Here is a 10,896-nt window from a genome sequence, read left to right as displayed (position 1 = left end):
AAGGATAGTTTTGATATTACTTAAATTAAATAATTAATTTGATGCTTACAAATATTAAAGAAAAAAATTTGATAAAAAATCTAAATATCCAAGAACTGGACAAACGGCTTCCCTGTACAGTATTATCCAATCAAAAATATCAACGCAAAAATTATTTTTAGAAACTGGAGTACATGTTCATCAATGGCGCTGTGCCCACATCATTAATAATAGCCACTTAATTTGACTTGTTTAAATCATGCTTTCACATAACAGCCCAAGAATTATTGATATCTTATTTAGAAATAGACAATAATAAATTTGGCTGAAATGGACCTGGAGCCAACTTTGTACCCCTCTACATTATTGGCGTCCAAGAATATTTGACAATAAATTTTTATATAAAATAATTTTACTTAATCGATAAAAAATATTTATTAATATAAATTTTTAAAAAATCAATTATTAGTGTATGTATTTTTAAAAATAATATTTCTATTAAATTGTTCAACTACAAAATACTACTCCTTTCGTTCCATTTTATCTGTCATAAACCCATGTTCTTTTTTATCAGTCATTTTTTAACATCTAGAAGCATTTATTATTTTTTTTCAAAATTACCCTAATATTATATTCAATTCTCTCTTTAAAATTTAATATGAGAGAAATGCGATGATTAAATTAGGAGTAATTTTGGAAAAATAACTAATTTTTTATTAAATTATACGAAATAACTAAATTTCCTTGTGAGATTCGGTTATTCACGACGGATAAAAAGAACAAAGAGGGTACTATTTAACTTTCAATTTAATTACAATAGTGGATAATGAATTAATGATGCGGTGGTGATTGGTTCCGTTATAGCCACATAGTCCTTGTTATTCAATTTAAACTTATTAAAAGTTATCATAATTAACTGGTATTAAGGCAGTGAATTGTGAATCCAACGCGGATTCAATTCCCGTCAACATGTAATATTTTCTAAATTTTTAATTAAATAGTTTTATATTCTTATAAGCTTGAATTTTCTTGTTATGTGATAAATTAATTTTATAACAGTATTTTGACTAATTTTCTAATTAGTTGAAGAAAAATTTTATTGCAAAATATTGACTTTATTAATATATAAAATTAAATATTTTAAAATGAAAATTAATATTTTTAATCAATTAATAACTATATATGAATATTATTATTACATAATTATTACTTATGAAAAGAAAATTGACGGTAAAAAGCTTGAGAGTTCATTTGGTGTCGCGCAAATAACCTCATCAAGATATTAAACTAAGATTTATTTAACTAATTTTTGTTTATTATTTAAATAAAAATATATTTAATAATATATATATACAATAAATATAGATAAGTTATGTGTTAAAGCGAATAAATCCTCATCCTATAGGATAAGGAATCTGGCATCCGGTTTTCGCCCACGTTTAAGGGACCCAGTAGCAACAGCAATGAGTGTTTGTTGGCAAATTTATTAACTTTCATAAAAATTTATTAAAAATTAGAAAAATAAATATTTAATTTTAATATATTTTTATTTGAAATATTAAAGTCAGTCTTGTGTTTTTGTCCTCATTCTTGTTTTGCTTCCTTTGACTCAGAAAGGGAATGATATTTGTGCCAGTACAGAGTTTGCTAGGAGGAGTCCTCTCTAGCTTGTTGAGATCTAATAATCTCTCATGGCTACGGCTATGGAAACTGCTGCAATTAACGCTGCCTGTGCATGCATGAGGAACTTGGTTGTGCGTGATGATATCTGCTATATTTGTCTGACCGAGGAGAAACTGGTGGATTTGGCCAGTGAGGTCAAAGATGTATTTGCTCTGAGCGAGGATGTGAAGGTGAAACTAAAAGATGAAGAAGAAAAACTGGGTAAAATCCCCACTTATCAAGTTAAACGGTGGCTTGAGCAGGTAGGTATATTTGAAGCAGATTTTTAAATATTGATTCATGTTGTAGGCATGTTGAGGACAATAATTCTTTCTCAAGTTTATAGAGAACTGAAAATGGAGTGATCTTTTTTCTTCGGCCTAAATATTTGATTTTTTTTTTTTAATGCATCTAGATTAGATACTCTGATCATCAGTCAAATCTGTGCTAATCTACTCTCAGGATCATTGATTTCTAGTTTGTGCTATTGCAATTTTTTTTTTTTTTTTTGGGGAAAATACATGCATCTAACACCAGCTCCAACACACAATCAAAAAATTTACCCCAAATACCAAATTTAGTTTTTCTACAATAAATTATATTCTAAGAGCATTTCCAACTCACAACTCATATCATCATTTGGCCCAAGGCCTACGGACCTACCAAAGCTTGGCCCAAGTCTGATCCAAATCAGATCCAAAGTCAATGTTTGACGGGTCAGTCCAAGTCCAACTCAAACAAACCTTGAATTGGATATAGATATCATTTCTAAGCACCGGCTGACCCTTTTGGACTTTTTTTGGGCTGATCCAATAGGTCGACCCATGATCTGACCCATTATATTTATTACTAAATATTAACAATAAAAATTAAAAAAATATTACAAATGATTAATTAATTGAAATAAGATCATCATACAAGGGAGCTAACTAGCTAAGTGATTAATTGTCATGGGCAAACTTCATGAGTCATGTAAAGCCAACCAATGACTCCCTTCATAATTCATCTTGGAAGAGGGCTGTATTTTCATTTATCAATTAAGTACATAGAGGTCAAATTTTTATGTAGAATGAAAAAAACATGCATATGATTGACAAAATGAGTGGGTGGCGAATCTAGTTTGGATGTACTGACATTGTAATAATGCAATATTTTTCTCAAGTAAAATATAATAATACTAAAAATTAATAAAATTATTTGTTCTATTTTTTTTTATTTTTAAATCATCACAAAGTTTAATAAAGGAAAGTTAACAAAGAAAATAACAATGAGCTGATTCGGGCTAAATTCAACATGCCGATCTTGACCTGATCCAAAAATTGATCCAAAAAGCTAAGCTCATGAGTTAGGCAATGGATTTCATATTTAAATTTGGGCCGGGCTGGGACTATTTATGAGGCCTGTCAAATCTGGGCTCGAGGGTTGGGTCAAAACCTTTATTTTTTGGGTTGGGCCAGGGCGGCCTGGCCTAACCCAATGATAAAAGTGACTCACAATCCTAAATTTTTACCTCAAATCTCAAATTTGATTCTGCTAACATAAATTATACTCTAATATAAATCCCGAAATTTACCTTCAAAAGTTCTTAGAATATTCTTTTACACATCTTATTATTATTATTATTATTATTATTATTATTATTATTATTATTATTATTATTATTATTCAATCACAAAATACTTGAAATTAATTATATTTAACAATGATTATAATTGAATATTTATTACAATGTAATATATTACTAATAAAAATATTTGGAAATATTTTAACAACTAAAATATTTTTAATTTTATGATTTAATTTATTTAGAATTTAATTATGAATTTCTTAATTAGCTTGATAAATAATGAAATTATTTTTTCATATAAATATTTAATACTTATTAAACACATCGTTGATTACAATTTTAACAACAAAAAAATTTCTTAATTAGATATTTTACATTGAAAATCGTAAGTAAACATGCAACAAATGCATAATATTACAACAAAATATAAGAAAGAAACATCATCTCATCAGTTTTAAGAACCTTATGAATTAGTATATTGCCCCCACAAAAATTTGTACTTATAGTCAATCTGAACAAGCACGGATTATGTAAAAAAGAGGACATTTTCAACAACCATCTCCTTTAACCTCAAATCCCTTCGAAAACTATTTTTGACAATCTTGGTGGAAGTGATGTTAATTTCCCAGAAGATTGATATATTATTTTAATATAATTAGTTTTTGCATTGCATTATAATTTATTAAGGTTATTTAATAGCTTGGTTTATTATAGGTGGATGTTTATACAATATTATCAATATTATTATGAATGTAGTTTGTTATAAATTCATAGTGCATGTGTCTTTCATTGTTTTTAATATTTTTTTTAACTATTTTGGTTTAATAAATTTATCATAAATTAATTTAATTAAAAATCTTATTAATAATTAACTAATTGCACACAAAATTTATAATTATATAAATTAATTAATTATAATTATAGTAAAGATGAATTGTTAATTATATAATTTTAATTATAATAATAAAATATATTGATTAAAAAAATAATAAATATGTGGGACCCCAAATTTGGGGTCATCCACATGTACCCCCAAATTTGGGGTAACATTTAGGGGTGAGTTGGAGCTAAATTTGAAATTTTGGGTCATGGTTGGAGATGATCTAATCATAAACCCCAAATTTTTACCCAAAAAAATATATTCTCATAATATTTTGTTACCCATCTTTTTTATTATTATTACTATTCAATTACGAAATACTTCAAATTTATTTATTTTTAACAATGATTTAATTAAATATTTATTACTATGTAATATTTTACTAATAAAATAATTTAAAACAATTAGTTTCCTAGAATATTGATATATTGTTTTAATATAATTAGTTTTTACATTGCATTAACTTTTATTAAGGTTATTTAATAGCTCGATTTATTATCGGTAAATGTTTATACATTATTATCAATATTATTATGAATGTATTTTGTTCCAAATTCATATTGTCTTTCATTGTTTTAAATATATTTTTAACTATTTTAGTTTAATAAGTTTATCATAAATTAATTTAGTTAAAAATTTTATTATTAATTAATTAATTGCACATAAAATTTATAATTATATAAATCGACTAATTATAATTATATGCATGAACTATTAACTTTATAATTTTAATTACAAAAAAAAATTAAAAAAAATTTAAAAATATTAAATGTGTGGGGCCCAAATTTATGGTTAACTTTTGTTGATCCAAAATTTATGGTCTACTCCCAAACCCCAAATTCATGGTCAAAATTTAGAGTGGGTTGAAGGTTCAAATGACCCCAAATCTAAGATTTAGCGTCATGGTTGAAGATGCTTAGAGAAGATTTATCTTCTTAAACAAACCTCATATAAGTTTTATAAAACCGGTGGTCGCCCCCTGTCAACCCCCAAATCTGGGAGGGGGCAGGGAGGGCGGTCGCCCCTTGTTGTCGGTGGGGTCTGTTGACCACACTTGCCCCTTCCCTCCGGACGCCCTCCCTTGCTTGCCCTTCTCTCGACGCCCTCCCCGCCTCTATCAAAATATTTTTTAATATATTTTTTAATGTTTATCTTTATATATTTTTATATTTTTATTTTTAAATTTTATTTTTCAATTGAATGATTTGATTTATTTATTTATTATTTCTCATTTGTTAGATGTTTTTGTTGTGTTTGTTATTTTTAAAAATTATGAAAAAAAATTGTAAAAATGTATATGATTGATTAATGTGCATTGATGGAGGGATTTGAGAAATATTAAAGCTTTGATTTAGTTTTATATAAAATTTTTAAATTATGATTAATTTAAATAGAAGTTTAAATGAAAGCTATCATTTCTCAAGATATTTAAATATCAGTTTATTTTGTAATTAATAAGATTTTAAATGTAAATAATTTATTTTTTTAAAAATTATTTAAATGAATTCAGATAAATTATTAAATTACATATGTATGTCTGTAAATGAGAATTTTTTAATTTAAAACATTACCTATATTTTTATAATTATAAACCAGAATAACATCGACTCAAACGTAAGGCCAATATTGAAGCAATTATTTTTGGCCCTTTAATTTTTAAAAATCCTCATCTTTAGATTTTTTAATAATAATTTTAAAAACTCAAATTTTGAATGACTACCAATAATTATCATAATACAAAAATATTTTAATTTAATATTTAATTAATGTAATTTATTCTTAGTTAATTTTTAAATTTTAAAATAATACAGTTGTTAAATATTTTATTTTAATGCTTAGTTAGTCATATCTTCTCTAACTAACTTTTTAAAATTCTATTATGATCTTTATAATGGCTATTTCGCGCATTTGTTTCTCCAAAATCAATATAGTATTTATTTCTTTAATTATAAATAAGAGTTTTGTAGTTTTTCTATTGTTATAAATTTTTTTTGTTAGATTTTTACTTTGTTGAGTTTTATTCATAAATTTTAAATATATCCATTTATCATTTATTTAGTAGTATGTGAAAAGATAAACAAACATATCAAATATCAAATAGGTATTTGTTAAAATAAATCTAAATAAATATAATTTTTATTAAATAAATTAAAGCGTTTATTCTAAAATTCCGTTATAAACCTCTAGTTATCTTAAGTTGCCACAGAATCAGAATTATAAAAAAAATCTAAATTTTGATAAAAATATTTATTTTGATATATTAATTAATTTTAATTATTTATCTTAAATTTTACTTATTGTTATAAAAAATTATAAATATATTTTATTATTTAAAATTTTTGTTAATTAATTATTTAAAAACTTGTAGTTCGCTCCCCCTCAATGCAACTTGCTTCGATTGAATGCAAATCCTATAACTCAAAACTTTATGAGTGAAATATATGTAAAGGCAATATTGCATTATTAAAATATTTAAAACATATGATTAAAATAATAATAAAAATATAGCATTCAATTTTTTTTCTACTCTAATTGAATATTATCTAAAAATATTTAAATTGATTTCTGGCAGAGCAAAACTACATGCAATGAGGCAAAAGGGTTGGAGATTGAGTATCGTGGGAAATGGTTTGCTAGTGGCTATTGCAGTATAAATTGTTGTTCGAGGTATAATATTAGTAGAAGAGCAGATAGACTTTCTATGCAACTTAAAGAGTTGAAACGAGAGAAGAATGATTTCAAAGATTTGACAGAGACACAAGGAGAAAATATTGCGATGAAGATACCTATGCCACTGGATTTAGTGGAAACTCCTTATCTGAATCAAATTTGTACCTATTTAAATGATGCCGCAGTCAATGTTATTGGTATATATGGAATGATTGGTACAGGCAAGACCACACTCCTGAGGGTGATTTATAACTCACTTTTGGATGATGGAATGAAGAACTTTAATCAAGTCATTATGATTAAAGATTCGCATAATCTAAATTTGGAAAAAATTCAAAAGAAGATTGCTGAAGAGTTGAATATGCCAAATGACTCTACAAGAAACGTTATGCGCTATTTGAAAGGTAAAAAGTTCTTATTTCTTTTGGATGACATATGCCAGAAAGTGGATTTTGCAGAAGAAGTTGGAATTCCTCTTGGTGACAACAAGGTGATTTTTACTGTTTTAAATAGAGACATGTGTTCCAGAATGAGAGCTCATCGAATAGTGGAAGTGAAGTGCTTAAAAAATGAGAAGGCTGCATGGCTTATTTTCAACCAAAATGCTAAAATTGAGGATTTGGAGTTCGATTCACAGTTTAATAAAAAAAAAGTAAATGATTTGGCTAAAGAAGTGGTGAATAAGTGTGAGGGCTTACCGCTTGCTCTTACACTATTTGGGCAAGCTATGTCAAATAAAAAAACTGTCGAAGAATGGCAGCATGTGGTTGATAAATTGGATAAGCCAGGTAGCAGTGATACTTTAGAAATGGAGAACACCTTACACAATAATTTGAAAGTCTGCTATGAGACTTTGGATACTCCAACATTGAAGAAGTGCTTTCTCAGTTTTTCTTTGTGGTACAACTATCCTACAATTTACAAAGAAGATGTTATCCAGTGTTGGATGGGGCTTCGATTTATTGTTTTTACCAAGTACAATGAAGCTTTCAATGAGGGTTGCTATCTTCTTGGTAGACTACAGAATGCATGCTTGTTGACAGTTGTGGGTGATGAGGTCCAATTGCATCATATGGTACATCGCATGGTTCACTCAGTAGCCTCACAAGATGGCACGAAGATGGGAAAGTGGATAGTGAGAAGAAACAACAGTGGGCAGCCTCAAGTTCTTGCAGAGGAAATAGAAGAATGGAAAGATGCAGAACGTATAGCTGTGACAATGGATCCTGCAATAAAAGAAATGCCTGAATTGTCTCATAATTTCCCCAACCTGGTGAGTTTAATGCTGCAGGGCAATTGTTCATTGATAAGACTCCCAGATGGAATTTTCCAACAAATGAAGAAACTTGAATACCTAGATTTGTCATCTACCAGCATAGATCAACTTCCAATGGGCATCAAAGATGCGACTAATCTCCAGTATCTCAACATTTCGAAGACTAAAATTGAATTACTTCCTCGCGAGTTAGCACAACTCAAGGAATTAAAATTCTTAATTTGCAGGAAGCTGAAGCTTGGTGAACTTGAAGAGGGTCTTGTATCTAGCTTGTACAAATTGGGGGTTCTTGAGCTACAACCATACACGTTTGTACCAATAAAATGCTTGAGGTCAAGTGCAGCTAGTATGAAAAGGATAGGCATGCTCGTCAAATCTCCTTTGGTTTTCAAACTAATATCAGAATTGCCAACTTGTTACATTCAAATAGAGAAACTGCATGAATTAGAATCCATTTCTTTTGAATCGTTAAGTTGCAAGAATCGTGGATGTCTTGAAAAATTAAAACTCACTGCATGCAATGAGCTAAAGGAATTAGTGGTTGATGGGAATGAAAGCAACTTCAAGAAGCTACATTTGTGGGATCTCAAGAACCTGAACTGGATTAAATTTAATGGAGTGGAACCCAGAAGCTATTTTCAGAAGTTAAGAAAGTTGTATATTGCCAAATGTAAGAGTTTGAAGAATCTTCCTTGGGTCCTACATCTCCCCACACTTGTTACTCTAAAAATAGAGCAGTGTGAAATTCTAGAGGAATTTGTCTGTGGAAAGGAGGAAGAAATACAGCAAGCTTCAGAATGCTACTCAACTTTCCCCATGCTAGAAATTTTGAGCATTGGTTTTTTACCAAGTCTGCTGAGCATAAGCAATGATCCACTTATTTTTCCATGCCTTTCAAATTTAATTGTGGAAGGATGTCCGAAATTAAGTAGGCTCCCTTTTGCCCAACATATTATTACAAGCAACTTTAGAAGACTTGACTGTGAAGAAGACTGGTGGAATGGGTTAACATGGGATGATGGCCACAACATCAAATCTTACATTGCAACCAAAATCAATTTCAAAGAGGCTGGTGAGTTTCACCCTTTTCTTCCCTTATAGCTCATAACTTGCATGTTTTAGCACCTAATCTATTACTCTCTTTGTTTTTGTATTAAAGTTTCATGTGTATTTGTATATGTATGTGTTATATATTTGTTAGTCTCGAGTTCTTTTTATTTATTTATTTTTGTTTTGTTCCTCGATATTAACAACAGTGATGACTCCAATTTATATTTTCAATTCATTTATAAATCTTATTTAAAATATTGTTTATATTCGAGGAGAAATAAAATCATCTAACAATGGAAATGTGTATTATTAGTAAATATATGCATTCTAATTGCTCTTTTTTCAGGGTCCTCTCAACCATCTTCTTCCTCCCTCCCACCAGTCATGACTTGTCCAAGCCCTTGTATTCATCCTATGGACGTCATACAATCCTTCTCAGAGCTAAGCATCAATAAACCAGCACTTGCTTTAGAAGGGTTAAGTACTACAACCAGAGCTTAATCTCAACTACAAAGTAATGCGCATTAATTGGCCCTCTCAAAAGGCAACGATAGTTGGGAATTGAATATCGAACTTAATTTGTAAATGATATTTGTAAATGATATTTAATGTATCTAGAGATTTGATCATGTAATTGAGTCTAGAATGTTGAAACATCAAACTTGTGTTTCTGTATCCAAAGAGTGCTTTGGAAAAAGGAGTTTGGTGTTTATTAAAGAGTGTTTTGGTATAAACTACTATTTGTTTTTCATAATGGAATCATTTGGACTATTCATCCTACTTTACTTCACTTGTGTGTTCCTCTCTTTATATTCAATTCCACTTGGAATTGATCATATGTTGTAAATCAGATATCTAATTATTTTAAAATACTTTGAGCAATGGAAGAATTTTTTTGTTTTTATTCTTTTGGTCATGTTATTTGAATTAAACATATGAAATAATATATTTATCTAAATTCTTAAATTAGCTATATTGCGTGATAGGATTTATATCCGATTTCATTTGCCATTTAATGTAAAACAAAATGTAATTAAATAGTAGATATATATATATATATAGTATTATTCACAAAATTAGTACAATATGTAATATGGTATAACAGAAAAAGGAAATTAATTTACAAAGTAACAAAACACTTCTAATTCATGTTATAATTGTTTCCATTTTCACAGTTTTGTTGTTTGGAAACAGTTCATTCTTTTAATGTTTTTATCATAAATATTTCCACTATAGCACGGATCTATCTCCCTATTAGATGTATTGTTGTATTGTATGTATACATGTATATATATGTATAGACATATATGTATACTTATCATCCTCTATATGTAGACCCAAAGGGTCATTCATGTTACTTGTTCAAGCATATACACTTGTTCCATTCTCTCTCTCCCTTCTTCTAACATGGTATTAGACGTCTAGGTTTTTCAGGCCACCACCGTTGGCCGTTGTCACCGGCTTTCTCTCAATATACTTATCATTCTGTTAGGGTGGTGGGTCATTATGTAACATGGTATCAAAGCTAGGTCCCATATCGATGCCGGGCTGTGCCTTGGATGAGCTAGAATCTTGGGTCTCACATCGGCTGTGGGCCCAAGGGGTGTTGGGACGTAGTAGCTCAAGTCCATAATCCCACATTGCCTGTGAGACCAATTCTCTCTAGCTTTATATACCCTCACCAAACCTTTCCTATAATTCGAGTTATGGAGAAGTTAGGGTGGTGGATCCTTATGTAACACTCTCATTATTGATAAAGGGGAAATTGGTATCATTCTTCTTCGGTATAATACCTGAATTGATCTTTTTATT

At 28.9% G+C, this 10,896-nt stretch overlaps 1 protein-coding gene across 1 annotated transcript; it reads left to right on the top strand.

Moving 5' to 3' along the window:
- Nucleotides 1–1,577: 1,577 nt before the first annotated feature.
- Nucleotides 1,578–9,869, top strand: LOC120274813 (disease resistance protein RPS2-like). The gene is made up of 3 exons (XM_039281346.1): nucleotides 1,578–1,904; nucleotides 6,661–9,106; nucleotides 9,431–9,869. The coding sequence occupies exons 1-3, from the start codon at nucleotides 1,671–1,673 to the stop codon at nucleotides 9,583–9,585; spliced, it is 2,835 nt and encodes a 944-aa protein (XP_039137280.1). The 5' UTR covers nucleotides 1,578–1,670; the 3' UTR covers nucleotides 9,586–9,869.
- Nucleotides 9,870–10,896: the final 1,027 nt, after the last annotated feature.

Source organism: Dioscorea cayenensis, chromosome 13, assembly GCF_009730915.1.
Source record: "Dioscorea cayenensis subsp. rotundata cultivar TDr96_F1 chromosome 13, TDr96_F1_v2_PseudoChromosome.rev07_lg8_w22 25.fasta, whole genome shotgun sequence".
Lineage (NCBI taxonomy): Eukaryota > Viridiplantae > Streptophyta > Magnoliopsida > Dioscoreales > Dioscoreaceae > Dioscorea > Dioscorea cayenensis.
Note: the sequence above shows the minus strand (reverse complement) of the source record. Positions and strands in the feature narration are given on the sequence as shown.

Coding starts and splice junctions, on each gene's coding strand:
- LOC120274813 (XM_039281346.1), top strand. CDS start 1,671: ATGGCTACGGCTATGGAAACTGCTGCAATTAACGCTGCCTGTGCATGC. Junction 1,905..6,660: donor TTAAACGGTGGCTTGAGCAG/GTAGGTATATTT, acceptor GATTTCTGGCAG/AGCAAAACTACATGCAATGA. Junction 9,107..9,430: donor AATCAATTTCAAAGAGGCTG/GTGAGTTTCACC, acceptor CTCTTTTTTCAG/GGTCCTCTCAACCATCTTCT.